Raw genomic sequence first — 21798 nt, forward strand, 5'->3', positions numbered from 1 at the left:
AGTCACCTTCCTTCAGCTAATGCCAAAGAGGTAAGCCAGTGGCCCGGAGCTCAGGAGCCACGGAAAGGCCAGTGAGCATGCACTGTTGTCCTCCGAAAGATGCATTACTTGTCCCTTATACGTATGTGAAAAAGTCATGTATCATATACAGGCAAAAAGCAGCAAGTTACTGGTGTATTTGCCAATGCTCATTAAAAATGCAGAGACTAAAAAAAAAAAAAAAAAAAAAAAAACAAAAAAAAAAAGAGTGTGAGCAGGCAAGTCATGTTCTATTGCTTATCTAATAAAGTGGGTTAACAATTACTTGGTACACATAGAAGTATTTATGCAAGTTCTTAGTCTTATTTTTGCAAACCAAATTCTTCCACTTTATCCAAAAGACCTGTGATATTTGCCAGCTTTCAGCACAGTTTGGGGCTAGGGAGAGGGCGGCAGGTAAAATGCTGGCTGCGTAGGCAAGGGAACCTGAGCTGGGTCCCCAGCGGACATGGCCAAGCTTGCCTGTAACCCAGTGCTGGACAGTGGGGGCAGGACAGGAGAGTCACTGGGCTCACTGATCAGCCAGTCCAGCAGAAAAGCAGGGCTTTAGCCGGGCGTGGTGGCGCACGCCTTTAATCCCAGCACTTGGGAGGCAGAGGTAGGAGGATCGTCATGAGTTCGAGGCCACCCTGAGACTACAGAGTTAATTCCAGGTCAGCCTGGACCAGAGTGAGACCCTACCTCGAAAAACCAAAAAAAAAAAGAAAAAAAAGAAAAGCAGGGCTTTGTGTCCGGGTTCAGTGCGAGGTGTGTCTCAAGGAAACAACAGGGAGGAGCAACAGGGGCCTGCCGGTCCCTCCCCCGGCCGCCGCGCGGACATGCAGTGGCAACCTCTCTCACGCGTGCACGCAGCACACACCACATGAACCGCAGTGCGCCTACATACTACCCACTACATACAAACATACCAGCAATCTGCTCAGATTTCTGTAAGTGATGTTATACAATACTAGTTGTGAACCAGGCATACACACCTACACTCCTACACTTACAGGAGGTTGAGGCAGGAGGATAACATGTTTGAGGCCAGCCTGGTTAAATTATATAACAAGACTCTGTGTCAAACAAACAAACAAAAAAAAAAAGGTGTGCAAATTTTTTCCAGCCATTTACCACTGTCCTTGATGCATCGCCATTGTACATTACAGCGACAGACAGTAAGAATGGGATTCACTTGTCTCACCCGTGGACTAGGTACTCTATTAATCTACGTTTTACAGATAAGAAAAGTTCTTAGTTAGGTCTGAAGAGACCAAGTTGCAGGCCCCCACGCTAACTTGAGAGCAAAGGGGCCAAGGCCGGTGGTCTACCTTAGACTGACTAACTTCAAAGCTCAAATTCTTCAATACGGGATGGTCTTACAGTGGAAAGGTATGAAAAGTCCATTTTGGGGAAGGCGGGAATAAGAAGACAGCCAAAAAGGACAAGCTTAGGGGTCAGTTAAAGGAGACAGAGCCAGATGAGGAAACTGATCACAGCTGGCAGAAATCCTTTATAAAGCATGAGAATGAGGGTGACTATAGTTATGAGAGATGAAGAGGCAGGACGAAGAATGCAGGGCTAAAAGTAGCCTGACTGTCTCTAGATTACAGCACAGTAAATTCCCCACTGGCTAGAGATTTGTGATTCCTCCAAATTAAGACTCAAGTGTTCAGACTACTGTTTTGCTGACGTGAAATGTAAAAATAATGTGGAGGGGGAAATGTGACTTATTTCCTTGACACACACAGAGAGAGAGAGAGGGAGGGAGGGAGGGAGAGAGGGAGGGAGGGAGGGAGAGACAGATAGAAAACGGGCACGCCAGGGCCTCCAGCCACTGCAAACAAACTCCAGATGCAAGCGCTCCCTTGTGCATCTGGCTTACATGGGTCCTGGGGAAATCGAACCTGGTTCCTTAGGCTTCGCAGGCAAACACCTTAACTGATAAGCCATCTCTTCAAGCCCAGAATTGTGACTTATACCTAACCAAAGAGTCCATCAATGTTTTTTAAAAATATATTTAAGCCATATGGTGGAAACATCAAATTTTAGTTACTATTTAAGGGGAAATGTAATTTTTGGAGGAAAATTTGGCAGTCATTGCAAAATACAAAGTGCATATACCATTTGTTCTGGCATTTAGAAAACTTACACAAGCTCACTACATATCAAGTGATGGTCACAACAGCCCTGCAGCTAGGCAGGAAAAGAGAGAACTACTACAAGCTCATTCAGCAGCTTAATAATGAAATGTATCCACACTGGGGACTGCCACATAGTCACAACACAACACAAAACATTAGAGACTAGTGACACATTTAGACAAAAAAATTACAAATGCAGATTTTAACTATTTTTGAATTGTGTTTAAGGTTGTGCGTATATGCACATCTGTGTATGTGGTGTTCAGGGGGGAAAGTCTCAAAGGGTGTAAATTGTGTAGTCATCAGGGATTGCCACTCTGGAACAAGCGAGGTGTTCATGACGAAGGAAGGTGGGAGCGGGGAGCCAGTAAGAACTCGGACTTGCCCTTTTAACCTTCACATATTTCTAGAACGAGCCTAATTTTTCCAAGATGGATCCTTATCTTTAAAGCCACCTCTAGGTTTCGCAGTAGTGCCCCTTTGAGACAGTATAGTTAGATCAGCTTGACTTCTTTCCTGTATAATGCACTTGCTAATTCCATTGAGTACCAACAGATCATACTTGTATTTTGCCAACTGTAGAGTGCTCTACAGTAAAACGGAGATGGTAGTGATATCAAATTATCTCCTAGGGTATTTTCAAACACTGGCTGCTAAGGTAAGCCCAAGCACACTGAATGTGGCCCTCCATGGAGAATAAAGGGGAAGGAGTGTGGTATGAGGCCTGCGTCAGATGACTTCAGCTATCACTCACTGGTGGAACTGAACATGGATGGAGATAGCTATAGTGCCCCAGTGAGATATGGAAGCCCTCACACAGATCTACATCACATCGCTAAACTTGTCCCAACCCTGATGTTATGGAAGATTATGAGCATTTTACATATGAGAAGAAACGAGGCCCAGTAAAGGTCAATCAGGAAACATAAATCAAAGACAAGAGTAAGACATTGTAATATTCTGGCTCATACATTTCCTTTTCTGGGGGATGGAGGGGCATGATGCTGGACCTTACTATATATGGAGCCCAGACTAGCCTCAAACTTGCAATCCTCCTGCTTCTGCCTCACCAAAGTACTAAGATGGGAGGCATACACCATCACTGGCTCATACACTTCCTTAACAGGATACACAGAGGGCTGGAAGTCTAAAAGTCTATCTAAGAGGGAGGTTAGTACTTAGAAATCAACATATATCGAGATAAATACTCAGCAAAGACATCAGCTTCTTTTTAGAATATGGAAGTAGCAAGTTTTATTAGGCTATAAAGACAAGAGCAAACATTTTGCATTAAAAAAAAAACCCTAGCCGGGCGTTGGTGGCGCACGCCTTTAATCCCAGCACTCGGGAGGCAGAGGTAGGAGGATTGCCATGAGTTCAAGGTCACCCTGAGATGACAGAGTTAATTCCAGGGGTCAGCCTGGACCAGCGTGAGACCCTACCTCGAAAAAAAAAAAAAAAAAAAAAAAACACAAAAAAAAACCCCTAAAACTCTGGGGCTACAGAAATGGTTCAGCAGTGAAGGAACTTGTCTGAAAAGCCTAAAGACCTTGGTTTGATTGCCAGTACCCGCATAAAGGCAGATGCACAAAGTGGCGCATGCATTTGAAGTTTGTCTACAGTTGTATAAGGCCCTGGTGTGCCCATTCCCCTTCCCTCTATCTCTTCTCTATCTTTCTGTCTGCAAATAAATAAATAATAAAATATATTTTATAAAAAATAAAAAACTGGTGGGCCATTAACATTAGATATTTTGCAGTCACCTTTACAATGGTTAAGTTTATAATGCAATTAAATATATGTGGGAAATTTTATGATAACAAAAAAATGTTTACTGACAGGCTGGAGAGATGGCTTAGCAGTTAAGGTGTTTGCCTGTAAAGCCAAAGGACCCTGGTGTGATTCTTCAGGACCCATGTAAGCCATATGCACAAGGTGGTACATGCACCTGGAGTTTGTTTGCAGTGGCTGGTGGCCCTGGCGCACCCATTCTCTCTCTCTCTTAAATAAATGAAGTTTTTTGTAATTATTTTAAAAATGTCTACTGACAAGGATTAAATTATTATGAGACTAAATCTCTATTCAATCTATCTTCCCTAGCTGTGACCAGATAAATAACCACATATAAACTAGTGCAATGACATATTTTCAATGCTTCGCTTATATAAGAAAACTGCAAAGAATAATGTGCTTGACAAAAACTTTTTCAATTCCTTAAAAGTTATTTCAAAATAATAAAAAGAAAACATCAAAAAGTTGAATTACTTTTAAGTTGAATTATGCTCCTCTTTCAAAAAGGATTTGGAAAAGCTAAACCTTGTCTGTAATGAGGCTGACAAAATCATTAAGTCTAAGTCTTATTTGAATCCCATTTATCTAGCAGGCAGAAGTGATGCTTCTCAGAAAAAAATTAAACATTCCTAACATCCACATTCAAGACAGTGTTCTCAAAGGACAAATATGTCCACAAAACAGAAGAAAGAACTGTGTTGAAAACAGATGTGATAAAGGGAGAATGTCTCTGTATAGACGTGTGAAGGCAGGTTGGACCACTGCGCGATGTTTTTAACCCCGCCCCCTAAATCATGACTCTACCAGTCACCGAGCCTCCAGGGAGCCGGTTTTCCGTTTTGTCACATAAGGTCATGCCTGTCTCCTACCTCTCCTTCTACCAGTTGTCACACCAGAACAGAAGACAGGAGGGCACCTGGTGTACCTGGCTCGCTTCCAGGCTGGGAACAAATCTGACCATGAATTAAGTGGCGAGAACACTGGTAGTGTTAACTATTCGAGGTCGCTGCACCTGTGAGCGAAAGTTGTTTGAAAATCACACTGAGTCTAAAGCCAACCTGTGCTTCGTAACAGTCCCTTCAGTGTTTTTAACAGTGTGACAAACTCTGAGAGAAATGGCATACGAATACATTCTTGCATTTCAGTAGAGACTCTACTTCAACATTAAGATGGATATTTTAAAAGTTTCTTACATAAAAAAATCTTATATTAAAATCTTGGGGGGCTACTATCCTTCAAAATAAGCAAGACAATGCAGAAAGTATCTAATTACTGATGTGGGACTTTGGTTAAACTAAAATCAGAGAACAATGGTGTTAATGAAATATCTGAAGGAAAAAACAAGAAGCTACATGGGCGGGAGGGGCAGCTCCGCGGAGGAAGGCACTTGCGCTGCACGGGCTACGGCGCGGGCGTGATTCTGCAGAGCCACGTAAACCCCGATGCACACGCAGTCCTGGAGCACCCGACCTCCTCCTCCTCTCTGCCTGCCTTGGTCTCTCTGTGTCTTAAGTACATAAGCAAAATAAAAGAAAAGAATGGACAAACGCCTGAAGAAATGCCGTATCATTAAACAATTAAACAAGAAGCCCTGCAGAGACCCCCGAAGTCTCTGGGGTAGCTGTGGCTGGCCAGGGTCTTCTCAAGGCAGCGGGTTGAGGCAGACAGCAGAGCGCAGAGGCTCCTCGCAGGCCCTCGAGGGCAGGCGCGCTCGGCCGCCCCACGCTCTTCCGCGGCTCACGCTGCTATTAGCGAGCACCGCCAGGCCCCCCAGGACCATGCTTGACGCATTTACGACAGCTGCTTCAGCCACGGCGAGCCCGGTGTGGGCAGCACCAGAGGGAAGATAACTGGACTTTCCCCAGACAGAAAACTACACATCCATTGCTACAAGGAGACTAGTAAAACAATGTTCCTACCAGCTCTATTCAAAACAGGGCCTACCGATGGTGGGGCGACCGACAGACACTGGCAGCATTGTATCTAGACATGGTAAAGCTGTCACCCGGTGTAGCAGCCACGAGTCACACACGGCGAGTGAGTCCGTGTGGCGTGGCTCCCACGGGACCTCGGATGGGTTACGAGGGCAAAAGGGATGCCAGGTTTCAGACACCATGGGGAAATTGTAAAACACACCAGGATTTTTGTGGAAGCAATCTTTGTAAGTGCTGTGTCATTATTAATATGAACATTTTAGATATGTTGAGAGCTAAGGAAAACTTTCAAATTAATTTGCCTCTTTTATATTCTAAGTCATATCTAGTAGAATATTTCAATTAATACATGTGGGTCAGATGACATTTCTAATGGACAGGGCTGTTCCAAATCAATGATAACAAATGAATGACAGGTACGTGAAACAAAACAGGTAAATTCTACTGTCATGATTTTGAGTCAGATGCATAAAATCAAACTCTATGATAAATGAAGCTTAAAAATAGAACAAAGTAGCGTGGTGTGGTGGCACATGTCTTTAATCCCAGCACTGGGGAGGCAGATGTAGGAGGATCGCCATGAGTTCGAGGCCACCCTGAGACTACATAGTGAATTCCAGGTCAGCCTGGGCTAAAGTGAGACTTTACCTCAAAATGGAAAAAAAAAAAGCAGGAGAGATGGCTCAATGGGTAAGGTATTTGCCTGCAAAAACAAAGGACCCAGATTTGATTCCCCAAGACCCACGTAAGACAGATGCTCAAGGTGATGTGCCCGCATCTGAAGTTCGTTGGCAGTGGCTGCAGGCCCTGCCACAACCATTCTTGTTCGTTCTCACTTTCTCTCTCTGCCTCTCTCTCAAATAAATAAATAAAAACATTTTAAAGAAATAGAGCAAGCTCTAGCAGTTAAAGCAGTTGCCTACAAAGCCAAAGAACCCAGGTTTGATTCCCCAGTACCCACGTAAAGCCTGATGCACAAGGTGGCACATGCGTCTGGAGTTCATGTGCAATGACTGGGGGCCCAGTCGTACCCTTTCTCTCTCAAATAAACATTTTCAAAAAATTAGAGCAAGCTAGACCAGCACTGAATGATGCCCAAAACACCACAACTGCCAAGGAAGTGATTCCCACAGAAATCAGGGTGGGCCGCCAAGGAAAAGAGAACAAGGCTGTGGTAGGGAAGGTACACAGAAGCCCTGCAGTGCTAAGAGCTGCTCTGCTGCATTTGTATCATATATACTTTTCTGAGTTTCACATCTCACAATTTTAATATTTTTAAAGATGACCTAAAATGCCTTCCTTTAAATATCTCTATTTCTCTATTAAGGAATGACTTCAAAAAAAAAAAAAAAAGAGGGTTGAATGACCTGTTCTACACCTCAGATCAGTGTGACTGAAGGAGTGCAACACGCTTGGGTCTGTTCCTCACCTCAGATCAGTGTGACTGAAGGAGTGCAACACGCTTGGGTCTGTGAGCTGCAAAACCGTGTTCCTTTCTTCTTCAACATATTTTTAAATACTCAGAAATTATTTTCAGATGTTTTAAAAGCACAAGCAACCTGTATTTTAACAATATTATCTATCCCATAGTGCTTTACTAGATTGAAAAAAGCTTGTAAGGATGCCTGTAAGGTTGCATACATTCTCAAGTTGATAGATTTGTAAGGTATGATATAAATGCTTGAATATACTTACAAATTAGCATGTTCAATCTAAGGCCAACAAATAAACCCTTTATAATTTTTGCATAAAGTAACTATTCATATTCTAAACATCCTCTCAGCAAGTTGCAAGATGTTCCCAAAGATAACTTATTTTCTAAATATGAGGCACCATGACAAAAATGTTCTCACAATGAAAAATAAATTTTAAAATAAAAATTTTGAATATGTACCAGTTAGTTTATTTAAAAATGAGAAATTAAATGATAACACGTGTTCTATTGAACCAGCGTCTAGTGTTTCATGCAATGTGAGAAAATTAACTGAAACAGTAGACCCAATTTAACAAACAAAAGGACGGCTCTGGTCAGATGCAGCATGGCGCAACAGTGACCTTAGCACACGGGAGGCTGAGACAGGATGACTGAGTTTCAGACCTACCTCCTCACGCCCTGCCATCTATCATGAAGTACCTCACAAGAAATGGGTGAAAATACAAAACTATCAGCTGGGCATGGAGACACACGCCTTTAATCTCAGCACTTGGGAGGCAGAGGTAGGAGGCTCATCATGAGTTCGAGGCCAAGCTGAGACTCCATAGTGAATTCCAGTTCAGCCTGGGCTAGAGTGAGACCCTACCTCAACACCCCCCCAAAAAAAACTAACCTATTCTGTGGACTGCATAGGAGCACTGCTGATGACCTACATCACATTTAGTTCACTCTACTATATATACATATGTATATCTAGTATACACTATAAACAGGAGGGAAATATATACAATCAGTGTTCATGCTTACCGTGAACTTGGTTGATCTCTGAATTCTGGGAAAGAATTTCATCTGCCAGTTTCTGAGCTGTGGGCAAAACCTCTGTGTGGTGCACTGTGATCAAATACTGCACAAACTTCTGAAGTTGGTCTCTGTTCATTTGAAAGAGGGTCTCTGAAATGGGAAGATGCAGCTTGACCTGATCAGGCTTGCGGATGCGGTATAAGGACAGCGCCACGACATGCGCGCAATAAAATATGTCCTTGTTTCCACAGCTGCAGGTCACCGAGGTAATCTTGCACCGGTCAAAGCTGATGGCCACGTTGCAAACAGCTTCTGGCTCCGACTGTATCGCAGGTTCTGTCACTGTGCCACTCAAGTGGAAGCCTGTGTGATGAGAGAGAGAGAGACTTTAGCTTCCATGTGCGTGCTCCGGGAAGTTCTAACTCGTGAACAGAAGGACAGCAGCAAGAACGTGACAAAGGTCCAGCTCAATAATCACCACCCATTCCTCCCATTAAGTCAAAAGGAAATAATCATCAAACATTTTCAGGTATGTTTCACAGCCATACGATACTCCAAGCAGTATGACATGGTTATACATACAGCAGTGGTTTAGTCACAAGGAGACGGTGCACTCAATCACATCTGGAGACACCCACAGCAGCTGACAGCCCTCACCATCATCACTACACCATCTGTGGAGACACCAGAGCGGCTGACAGCTCTCACCATCATCACTACACCATCTGTGGAGACACCAGAGCGGCTGACAGCCCTCACCATCATCACTACACCATCTGTGTGACACCACAGCAGCTGACAGCCCTCACCATCATCACTACACCATCTGTGGAGACACCAGAGTGGCTGACAGCCCTCACCATCATCACTACACCATCTGTGGAGACACCAGAGTGGCTGACGGCTCTCACCATCATCACTACACCATCTGTGTGACACCAGAGTGGCTGACAGCCCTCACCATCATCACTACACCATCTGTGGAGACACCAGAGCGGCTGACAGCCCTCACCATCATCACTACACCATCTGTGGAGACACCAGAGCGGCTGACAGCCCTCACCATCATCACTACACCATCTGTGGAGACACCAGAGCGGCTGACAGCCCTCACCATCATCACTACACCATCTGTGGAGACACCAGAGTGGCTGACGGCTCTCACCATCATCACTACAGCATCTGTGGAGACACCAGAGCGGCTGACAGCCCTCACCATCATCACTACACCATCTGTGGAGACACCAGAGTGGCTGACAGCCCTCACCATCATCACTACACCATCTGTGTAGACACCAGAGCGGCTGACAGCTCTCACCATCATCACTACAGCATCTGTGGAGACACCAGAGCGGCTGACAGCCCTCACCATCATCACTACACCATCTGTGTAGACACCAGAGCGGCTGACAGCTCTCACCATCATCACTACACCATCTGTGGAGACACCAGAGCGGCTGACAGCCCTCACCATCATCACTACACCATCTGTGGAGACACCAGAGCGGCTGACAGCTCTCACCATCATCACTACACCATCTGTGGAGACACTAGAGCAGCAGACAGCTCTCACTACCCTCTGTGGATATAAGATCTCCTAGGTAAGGGGAACAGTGGGCTTTTTTGTTTGGTTGGTTTGGTTTTGCAGGTACAGTCTCACTCTCACCCAGGCTGACCTGAAACTCACTGTATAGTCTCAGGGTGGCCTCGAACCTGGTGACCCTCCTACTCTGGACTCAAGGCACGCCAGCAGCATTCTGGGCTTTGAAAGGACAGGCGGTGCTTACTGAGCTTTCTCCTCAGTCAAGCGCCCCTCCTTCTGCCTTTACTCTAGGCCATCTCAAGGCTGTCTGTTATCAACACTGCTCCTCCCTTTGCAAGTTCTAACTGGAGATTCTTAAGATTTAATAGCGGTTTCTTTAGCATGGCTCAAGGGCCCCGTGTTCCGGCTCTTAGCAGCAACTTCCAGCAGCACTGTGCAGTTCACTGAATTCATCCCACGTCCAGCCTAACCACCATCCCGAGAGTTTTCTCTGCTGTTATTCAGAGGAAAGCTGGCAGAGACACACATTAAACATCTATAGATGCCACCAAGCAGAAAAGGTACTGGAGTTGGTGTACCTTCACCTTAGACCCACACACAAACCTTCACAAGCTCCATGACCAGTAGCCATGTGGACACCGCCCATCATGACCCAGACGTTCAGAACCGTCCACCCCGCAAGCCGCGGCCCTGACGGCGCTAGCGAGGTGAGGTGCGTACCAGCAGCCCTGGAGCAACCCCCCACTTCCTTTCCACTAGAGCCACCACTTGTCACTCACGGTACCAAAGGATAAACACCCATTCGGTGCCCCACCCTAAAAAGTCACACTCCTTGGCCCACAATAAACTCTTTAGGAAAAGGCCTAGGATTTTCACCACGATTTCAAGTGCCAGCACCAATGAAGCCTTGGCACTCCTCCACCTTCTGCTGTTCATGTGATTTCAGTCCAACTCTTCAGGCTGCCCACTGTTTCTTCAAGTTTCTTGTCATTCATAAGAAGAAGGCGTTTTGCCATGGGGAAACTCAGAGAGAGGTGGCATACATGCTGGATGACACCAAGAGTTCAGAGGTGAGGCACAGCACCACACGACTGATCCCTCCACACAAGCTCTCATGGCCTCCACTCCAAACAACTAACGCTATCTTCGCAATTCATATTCAGCAACGTTGAAAAGTATCTGAAGTTTTACATAATGAATCAAGTTTTAGAAAGCCCTCGTTTCAGGGACTGGGAAGGTAGCACAGTGATGTTCATGTGACACAAGCATGAAAGCCTGAGTCGAGCCGCTAGCGTCCACATGAAACCCCGGGCACAGTGTCATGCATCTGTGAGTTCAGCACTGGGGAGGCAGAGAGAATTCCTGGGACCTGTTGGCCAGCTAGTCCAGCTTAATGCATGGATTCAGCACAAGACCTTGTCACAAAAGGTAAGGTGGAGACTGACTGGCCTGTATGCCATACTTAAGTGTACCAACACATGCACAGTAATGTGCATGTACATAAACAACACATGAAAATAATCTCATTGTTCACAGTAAAAATCTGAGCATTATTATATAACATATTTGGTTTTCTTCCACAATTATCCCTTTTAAAATAGAGACTTATTCCCTACTCATCAAGATGATCCTCTGAAGGTAAGAAAAAGTACATAAAAAATAAAGTCTAAATTTGTATTTTCCCACAAAGAAAAAGTTAAGTAAACACTTAGAAAATGTTAAAATGAACGCAATCTTTCCTCAGTCAATAAATAACAGATGTGCTACAGATTTGTAATAACTAGAAATCCATGGGCCAGGCAATGATTAAGTCCCAGAAAACGACCCAGGGATCGTAAGGAAGTCCAGGAAGGTCAAGTAGAGTGTATACATTAAGTTCAAGGAAAGCTGTTTTCCAACTTTCACAAATAAGCTTATATGGGAAACAGACCTTATTATGGAAAAGGTTATAAAATTGATGGTTTATAAATTTCACTTCTTCCCATTTAACACTACTACCTTCCTCCTTGTCTACCATGTCAGCATCTTTGTCTCTCCACAAAAGCAGTATTGAAAAAGTATTGCTGTCATACACAAAGCCAAAATAACTGAGGACCCAAAAAGCAACACTGGTTAAAAGAGCCTACAAGGAGGGCGGGGTGGGGCAGGACTCTAATGTGGGTTTTCCCCTGATTTCTTTCGTCTCTACTTTTATGTAGTGCTCAAATTTCTTATCAGTTTTTATATTTTTATGTGGTTGTGTTTCTGAGAGGCAAAGAGAGAGACAGAGAACAGTACACCAAGTCCTCATGTTTACGTAAATAAACTCCAAACTTTGGTGTATCTGGCTTTACATGGTACTGGGGAACTGAACCTGCGCCATCAGGCATTGCACAGAAGCACTTTTAACCTCTATGCCATCTCTCCAGTTCAGGATTTAGATTATGTAAAGCTACTGTTATTTTTAATTCCCTTTCTTGCACACATCTAATTTGGTTGCCTACCTTTCTCATTATTGAGATACCCTTTTTTGCTAATTTTCTTGCATTTTATTTTTTCCAATTTCTAACTCTTTCCTCCTAGTCCATATGTTCTTCCATATTCCTTTTCTATTTCCTTTTATCTAACCTTGGTTTTCCTCTGTTTTTCTTCACTTTCTTTCTTTATCTAATTCCTTTGCTACTTCTATATCTACCCTAAATAACTTTTAGCTTCACAGAACACTCACATTCGTCTTGCCATGTTTTAGTCTCATGTTCACTGGGGATGTATTAGTGGCTTTAATCAATGCTAAGTGTGCCTTGTGTGGTTTTGTGTTGCTGTTAAAACCACCTCTCTGCCTGGCTCTGGAGATTAGACCCTTAAAAGCAGGTTGCTCAGTAAGGTCCACAAACAACACCAAAGGAAATGTCTAAACCAGCAGATGCACGAATTACGACACACACAAACACAAGGTAACAGACTCCTCCCAAAGACTGCAACTTCACAACTGCTTTATTGAAAGAAGCTCATATAGCCAAAGTCCAATGATTTCCAAAGTTCATTACTACAAATGGTCGATGGCTTCAAAGGAGATGCACGCCAGCAGATGAACTCAACTCAGGAAGGTGTGAAGAGGGAAAGCCAAGCCAGAAGAAAGGGGCGGCAGGTCTGATGAGAGGCAGCAATGAAAAGAAAAATGAGCATCATGGAGAAAGACTCAGCAAGAACACCGAGGCTTTGAGAAACACAGAAATGTTGGAAATAAAACTCATTGCATCAAATGCAGACACAGTGGAAAGTGTCACTGAAACAGAGAACAAATACCAGAGAAGGAGGACAAGACTGACAAAATATTACACTCAACTATCAGAAAAGATAAAAACTTAACAAATCAGAGTGACCATGATGGTTCAAGAACTCTGGGATGCAATCAAGACATGAAACATGGGAAGTCAGCTAAGATAAAAACTAAGGACATTTCCAGATAAACACAAGCCAAGACAGTTCATGACCACCAAGCCAACATTTCAGATGACCCTTAAAGGAATATTACACATGGAGGAGAAAGAAAGAAAATCCCAAGTCTGGGGAGATGGCTTAGTGGTTAAAGGCGCTTGCCTGCAAAGCCCCTCTGCCAGGGTTTGCTTCCCAGTACTCACATAAATTCATATCCTCTCTCTCTCTTCCTCCCTCTCTCCTCTTTGCAAATAGATAAAGTGTTTTTTAAAAAGACAGAGACAGGGCTGGAGAGATGGCTTCGCGGTTAACCGCTTGCCTGTGAAGCCTAAGGACCCCGGTTCGAGGCTCACTTCCCCAGGTCCCACGTTAGCCAGATGCACAAGGAGGCATACGCGTCTGGAGTTTGTTTGCAGAGGCTGGAAGCCCTGGCACGCCCGTTCTCTCTCTCTCTCCCTCTATCTGTCTTTCTCTCTATGTCTGTCGCTCTCAAATAAATAAATAAAAATTAAAAAAAAAAAAGACAGAGACTCTCAGTCACAAGAGCATAGGAAAGAATAAAAGTCATGAGAGGATAAATGAAGAAATCCATCATGTCTAACACAAAAAAAAGCCCTAATTCTAATAGGGAAGAGAGCCAACAACAAGCAACAATCCAACTGAGCAGAAAAAGAGCCAACAAAAATAGATGAATAAGTACCTTTCAGTAATAACCTTAAGCAAAAATGACCTCAACACAGCAATAGATGTAGACTAGGACTGGAAAGATGGCTCAGTAGTTGAAAAGCCCAACAACTTGGGTTCGATTCCCACAGTACCCACTTAAAGTCAGGTGCACAGAGTGGTGCATATATCTGGAGTTGGTTTTGCAGTGGCTAGAGGCCCTGGCACGTCCATTCTCAATCATATTCATTCTCTCTCCTTGTAAATAATTGTTTTTAATGTGGACTAGCTGATTTGATTAAGAAAAAAGCTTTGCTTTCTCCAATAAACACCCCTCACTGGCAAGGCACACTAGAATGCATATGGAAATCAATTACCAAACATATGGAAAGTGATATGGGCTTGGAATAGCTATACTGATATCTGAAAAAGTAGACTTCAAACCAAAGTTAGTCAGTAAAAGAGGCCACTCCAGGGCTGGAGTGATGGCTTAACGGTTAAGCGCTTGCCTGTGAAGCCTAAGGACCCCGGTTCGAGGCTCGGTTCCCCAGGTCCCACGTTAGCCAGATGCACAAGGGGGCGCACGCGTCTGGAGTTTGTTTGCAGAGGCTGGAAGCCCTGGCGCGCCCATTCTCTCTCTCTCCCTCCATCTGTCTTTCTCTCTATGTCTGTCGCTCTCAAATAAATAAATAAAAAATGAACAAAAAAAATTAAAAAAAAAAAGAGGCCACTCCATATTAACAAAGGAAACACCTCATCAAGAGTCTGTAACACTTGTAAATGTACACACACTGAAATCAGGGGCTTACTGACATCACAAGACAAACCCTAATGGGTTCAGATGGTCACACAGGTTCTGACACAGTAATGAAGACTTTACCATCCTATTGTCACCTTCACACAGATCCCTCAAACTAAAACTTCATACAGAGAACTGCACAGTTACATTACATTATAGATTTAATGGACTGAACAGATATACAGATACAGATGGATGGATGGATGGATGGATGGATGGGTGGGTGGGTGGTTGGGTGGAGAAGGGGAGGGAGGGAGGGAGGGAGGGAGGGAGGGAGGGAGGGAGGACGGAAAGAAGGGAAGGAAGGAAGGAAGGAAGGAAGGAAGGAAGGAAGGAAGGAAGGAAGGAAGGAAGGAAGGAAGGAAGGAAGGAAGGAAGGAAGGAAGGGTTGGTTTGTTTCATCTAGCAGATATAAAGTATACATTCTTAGCAGCCCAGGTAACCTTCTCTAAAGCAGATCACATTCAAGGCCACAAAGAAAGCTTAAACAACTATGAAAGAATTGATAGCAAGAGAAACTACAGAAACGATAACAAAGACTTGGAGACCGAATAATACACTCATGAATGACCAATGGGTCACTGAAGAACTTAGGGAGGAAAATCTCTAGAAGCAAATGAAAGTACAACTTACCGGATCCTTGAGATACAGATAATGCAGCACTAAGAGGCAAGTTTATGGCTATCATTATTTGCATTAATAAATCAGATTTCCAGCTGGGCATCATGGTGATGCATGCCTTTAATCCCACCACTTGGGAAACAGAGGCAGGAGGATCACCATGAATTTGAGGCCACCCTGAGACTACATAGTGAATTCCAGGTCAGCCTGAGTGAAAGTGAGACCCTACCTAGAAAAAAAACAAAAAAAAGGAAAAAAAAATCAGATTTCCTATAACCTAATGATACACTTCAAGGTCTTAGAAAACAACAGGAAAAACCCCAGAGCATTAAGTAGCAAGAAATAATAAAGAGTAGAGTAGAAATTAATAGAAACAAATGAACAATCCACAGGCTAATCAAACCAAAAGTTAATTTTTGGAAAAGATAAGCAACACTGATAAACTCATAGCCAAAGTAACCATAAAGAGAGGCTTTAATGAAGTTAGAGATGAATGCTGGAGACGTGGCTAGTGGTTAAGGAGACTGTCTGTAAAGCCTGAAAACCCAGGTTCAATTCCCCAGGACCACATAAGCCAAATACACAGGTGGCCCATGCATCAGGAGTTCGTTTACAGTGGCTGGAAGTCCTGGAGTCCCTGTTTTCTCCTTCCCTCTCCTTTCCCTTGTAAATTAGTAAACAAACATTTATTAAGTTAGAGATGAAAAGGGGTGGTTATTAGAACAGATTCCAGGATATCCAGTGGACCATCAGGAACTACTTCAAAACTTACATTCAAGGAAAGTGGAAGGTTTAGAACAAATTCCTAGACATATATAGCCTATTAAAATTAAGCCAAGAAGCTACAAATAACTTTAACAGATTGATAACAAGCAACAAGACTGCAGCACTCATAAAATCCCCCACGTGGAGTATGGAAGGACTGCTGAGTTTTGCAAACCTTGAAGGAAGAGCCAACACCAACATTCCCCAGGAAAAAAATCGAAGAGAAGGAACAATACGAAACTCATCCTACAAAGCCAGCTTTCTATGACACCAATAAGGATACAACAACATAAAGGAAACTATAGGACAATTTCCCTAATTAACATAGATGCAAATATTCGCAAACTGAATTCAAGAACACATTAAAAACATCAAACACCACCATCAAATTGGTTTCATCCAAGGGATGCCAAGTTGCCTCCACAAACCAAAAAATGAAATACAATACATAAGATAGACTTAAGGAGAAAAGATTACATGACCATCTCAATTAATGTATAAAAGGGCCCTTGGCTTGGCAGAACTCAACACCCTTCATGATAAGAGCCCTAAAGAAACTAGTGGCAGTAGGAACATGTCAGCATACTAAAGCGTATATATGATATACTCAGAACCAACATTATAGTAAATGGGGAAAAACCAAAAGCGTTTCCTCTGAGACTTAGGAATGAGATGAAGCTGATCACTCTTTGGTCTTGTTCAATATCCTGCTTGCAGTCCCGGCTGGCAGAGTAAGACAAGAGAAAGAAATACAAGGATGGAAATATTTTGTTTGTAATAGGTAAGAAATGTCACCATCTACAGATGAATGAATAAAGACATGTGGTGTATATACACAATTGAATTTTATTCAACCATAAAGAAAAATGAAGTCATGACATTTGCAGGAAAATGGTGGAAGTAAAGATTCAGTGAAGTTAAGAGATGCTGGACTCAGAAAGGCACATATCCAATACCAATTCTTACTCTTTCGTGCAAAATCTAGGGTGAGTGGGGTGGGGGGAAGGGAGTAAAAGGGGCCTACAAGAGGAGACAGAGACTTAGGGAGGCAAAGAGGAAAAGTAATGGAAAACACGGGTCCTGGACGCAAGCGAGGTGGCTTGGCGACAGAAGGGGGCCAGCAGGCCGGGGACGGGAAGATGCCGGTGGGCAAGGGAAATGGATGGGAACAAAGCGTACTGACGCAAAGTACGCAGATGGCACAAAGAAGCCCACTGCGTTGTCTAACTTAAAAAAGGACCGTTCTTTAAAGTTTGACTTTGGAACGTATAATCTATGGAAAAGTTTGTGCCCAAGAACAAGTCGTAAGGACAGTCCAGCTGGTCTATCAGCATGTGGACACCGAGCCCAAGTAAATACAGGACTCACACTCTCAGTGTGCAGAAATAGAAGGAAAATTCAGTACCGAGAGCACAGCACTGTACTGGCCTTGGTCCCAACTCAGGGTCTGTCCATGCTCTGAGCCTGGGACACATGATTTCGCTGCCCTGAGTCTCACTTTATCCATGCAAGCATGCAGCTAGAAGTGCAGGGCAGGGCTGTTTGGGGACTGACATCAACTACCTGCGTAAGGCACCTGGCGCACAGTAAAAGTGCGCATTGAAGTTTATCTCCCCTTCCTTCCCTTCCCAGCTGGAGAAACGGTGGGCGGGAGACATTCCCTTCATCCTTAACACTTTCTTTTGCTAAGCTACTGGAATCTTGGTGGGGGGAGCGGGGTCACGTTTGTGGGATGACTTGGAAAATATAAGAAATGACTGAGAATGTTTGGAGCAGGTAGTGAAACACTGGAAAAGCAACTATTTGCAAGCAAAACAGAAATTTAAGAGCCATGTTTATACCTCTGTTCAACCCACCTATTCTCCCATTTCTCTACTATGTTCTTTGCATTAATTTTAAGCATAAAACATGAGGAATGTTTTTAGCAACCACATCTAATTTTAAAATGTTATAAGGTAGTGATTCTTACAGTGTAATACTAAATTCCCAGAAATTCCCAAGTCTTTTTCAAAGGACCCACGATAATGAAATTTTTCATAATTAGACCTAAACACCACTGACCTTTTAAGCGATCTCCCATGAGTGCGTATTTAGTTTACCAGAGGTTATAAGATATGCTACTGCAAGAGTCACGCAGAAAAGCCTAACTCTCTTTTGTTTAAGGCAGACATTAAAGATATTTGCATAGGCATAAAGCAGTATCACTTTTTTCATTAAATCTTTTGTTTGTTTGGGGGATTACAGGTTTTTTTTTCTTTAAGAAAGATGTGATTTCATGCTTACCAATGTTACTTAGTAAATACATTTTTAAATTTGCTTCTCAATTTTAATTTCAAATGCAGCAAGCATGGGTGGTTATTATACACAGCCAGCATGAAGGGGCCCTCCATGGAAGTGAGCCCCCAAAGCTTCAGAGTTCAATGCTGCACTGCCAAGCACTCCTCCAAGAGGGACGGAAGGGCATTATTTGCACTTGGGACTTTAAGGCAGCAGGTCACCAGGGAAACACCCAAGGGGAAAACCTCCCAAACATAAATTCCTATCACTTACATTCATCTCTAAATAGCAAAAACTAGAGTTTCTTAAAAGCAACCCTTTACTTTTCACTGATAACCAAAATAAGCTTTTCCTGAAGATGAATTTCTCATACCTAAGGCTCAATCTTTAATTGTACTTGAAAGGGGTTAAGGAGCCCCCCACAGAAGTCACACTGGAAAGAGGACGCTGTAAAATGCACAAGCACGTTCTAAAGTGTGGCCACTTTACACATCGGAGTGTGTGCCCACCTAACTGAGGGACAATTATAAACCCATCAGAAAATTTCTAAGCTAAAGTAAACCAGCAGACATGACATAAACACACAGGCTTGTGGGCTATAGAGATGGCTTAGTGGTTAAGCGCTTGCCTGTGAAGCCTAAGTACCCTGGTTCGAGGCTCGATTCCCCAGGACCCACGTTAGCCAGATGCCCAAGGGGGCTCACGCGTCTGGAGTTAATTTGCAGTGGCTAGAAGCCCTGGCGCGCCCATTCTCTCTCTCTCTCTGTGCCTTTCTCTCTCTGTCACTCTCAAACAAATAAATAAAAATGAGCAACAACAACAAAAAAAAACTACACAGGCTTGAAACTATTCCCTTCCTGGCACATCCTCTTCGGGAGAACACGCAGCCTGTGCATGAGGTGCGCAAGCACCCAATTCTTTGTTGAGGAACTTAACAGAAGCAGTGGGGTAGTCCTTACACAAATACATCGTTTAGCCTTTTCCTAAATGAAAAGAAGCCCTGGGGAAATTGAAGGCAGAAAGCAAGGCAATGCAATGTCGTGGCTGGAAGGGGGGCCAGGGTTGTGAGAGGCTTTTTTGTATCTTCTTAAAAGCTGTGTCTAAAAATGCCCAACTGTTAACGTGTAACACTCTCATTAGCAGTGTACTCACTGGCTAACGAATCCCCCTAGACTGGCTAAACGTGCAGTAACTAATATTTGTGTGTCCCTGGTAAGCCCAACAGTGAACCCTTCCCTGCCCAGAACTTCCACACCCCATCCAATAACCCATAGGGCGGCAGTCAATTTGAAAACACAACATGTTTTAATTCAAATCATGCAGTTTCCAGATCGGCGTGCAGACACTATGGGGCCCGTGATGGAGACAATAAACTCAATTTAAAAACCAACTTATCTAAAATATCATATTCCTTCTTTAACCACATAATTTTCTCAAAGGGAAATACTAAATTAAAGAGACTGCATCCTGTGAGCTAGCTAATTAAATCTTCCATCCCTAATTTCTAATACTAAGCTTAAACAGCTTATAGAAAAACATTAGGAGATTTTGCTGTTAATTGCTAATGAAGCAGTTTCCATCTTTCTAAAGAAAACCACTGTTTTAAAGGAAAAGCATTAGTTTAGATTCACCTTCAAAATGGCTACATAGAGAGGAATCAACCTTACAGCTCATTAATGTCTGAGAAAGACAATGGAAAGTTAATGCAAAGTCCTAACTGTAGACCACCACACACAATACAAACAAAATTTTACAGAGCATGCATTGAATGAGCCTAGCCTGGGGCTCCCAGTAGCATTCTGCTCATTACTGGTTTTGTTTCCTCATTCATGTACTTTTTAAATATTTTATTCATTTTATTTATTTGAGAGCGACAGATAGAGAAGGGGGGGAATGGGTGCGCCAGGGCCTCCAGCCACTGCCAAGGAACTCCAGACGCGTGCGCCCCCTTGTGCATCTGGCTATCGTGGGTCCTGGGGAATCGAGCCTCGAACCGGGGTTCTTAGGCTTCACAGGCAAGTGCTTAACCGCTAAGCCATCTCTCCAGTCCTCGTGTATACTCTCATACTGTTTCATAGTGGGTCAGAAGTCCTATGCATTACATGTAAGTGTCATCAGTTATTTAAAATCATTTCTTAAAGTAAGGTCCATACTCACGAACTGGGCTGTCCTGCAAGGGCAACCAAGAATAGGATCAGTTGGAGAAGTGTGGACATAAGAAATTTAAAAACCAGCCCACACTTCCTCTCACCCCAGATCCTGAAGCATGCTGGGAAGAGCTCCACTAAACACTTAGGTAGAATTTGTGTTAGAATTTCTACAGCTGTAACTCTGCACGGGGGCTTAGGAATGTAAATTATTTGTCCCAATTATTTAAATTTAAGCTATTGTCTCTGATGCCAACCTTTTCTAATACAAGCAAAGACCCTGCCTTTTGCCCTCCTCAAGGGGGATTAGGCAGGCAGCTCTTTGGTAGGACCCGGGCCACCTGCAGAGTCTACACCCCCCACCCAGCATTTCACTGCACCTTCTTTTCCCTCTCCCTGGGGTCTCTTGCAGGTGTCCCCAATTTCTGAAGTGCAGATGAGGTTTATCAGACTTCTTTGTTGCTCAAATGCTGACTCTTAACACATCTGCACACCTTTGGCCTCCCAGGGCCCAGGGGCCAAGGAAGATCCTTTTACCAGCTTATTTCCTGTTGTTTGTTGCTGGTCACCACCGTCCCAAGGGCTTGGCAGTTTGCTCCTAAAGCAGTGGTCAAGGGGCGATGTGAGACGAGTCTATTTACCAGGCCAAGAGCAGAGGAACCTGGGAGCGGACAATGCAGGCCTGTGTAGCCAACTTCCGCCACCCACCCCCCACCTCAGCATGAGCCCCCACAGTGCCACCCTCACCCACTTCTAGGGCCTTACTCCATACCCAAGCCTGGGCCCTAACTTAGTGTATTAAAACCAGTATAAATTAGGCTTAATCCCCTTTTGGCAGCAGGAAACCAGGTTTTCTCAGAGGAGTAGAGGCAGAGCATACTCTTAAGATTAGAAGGAGCATACAGGTTCTGCAATCTAAATGCTCTGTCTCCACACATAAAACCTTGCTACACAGCCCCTAAACGACTCATGGAACAAACTAACAAACTAACAGACACAGACACTATGTTTAGGTCTAGGACCTTGGAGGCTGCCCCATGTTCTGTCTTCCGTCACTGTAGCCCAAGGATCCTTCACAGCCCCCTGAACAGACCAGGCCCTTGACCAACAGCAGATGAAGGAGCCACAGGGCTCTGGTGAGCAGTGCCTGCCTCCACTGTGGAAGTGACAAAAACAAATGTCTCAATCTTCAGCCTGGGGTAATTTAGCAAAAATCTGTTTTAA

The 21798-nt window shown here is 43.8% G+C and overlaps 1 protein-coding gene across 1 annotated transcript in view; it reads right to left on the bottom strand.

Moving 5' to 3' along the window:
- The window catches only part of Zswim6 (zinc finger SWIM-type containing 6), a 175467-nt gene that overhangs the window by 61609 nt on the left and 92060 nt on the right, over nt 1-21798 (bottom strand). The window contains exon 3 of the mRNA XM_045138951.1: nt 8349-8705. Within this exon, the coding sequence (XP_044994886.1) occupies nt 8349-8705 (357 nt within the window). The remainder of the gene's footprint in view (nt 1-8348; nt 8706-21798) is intronic.

This window comes from Jaculus jaculus, chromosome 20 (genome assembly GCF_020740685.1).
Source record: "Jaculus jaculus isolate mJacJac1 chromosome 20, mJacJac1.mat.Y.cur, whole genome shotgun sequence".
Lineage (NCBI taxonomy): Eukaryota > Metazoa > Chordata > Mammalia > Rodentia > Dipodidae > Jaculus > Jaculus jaculus.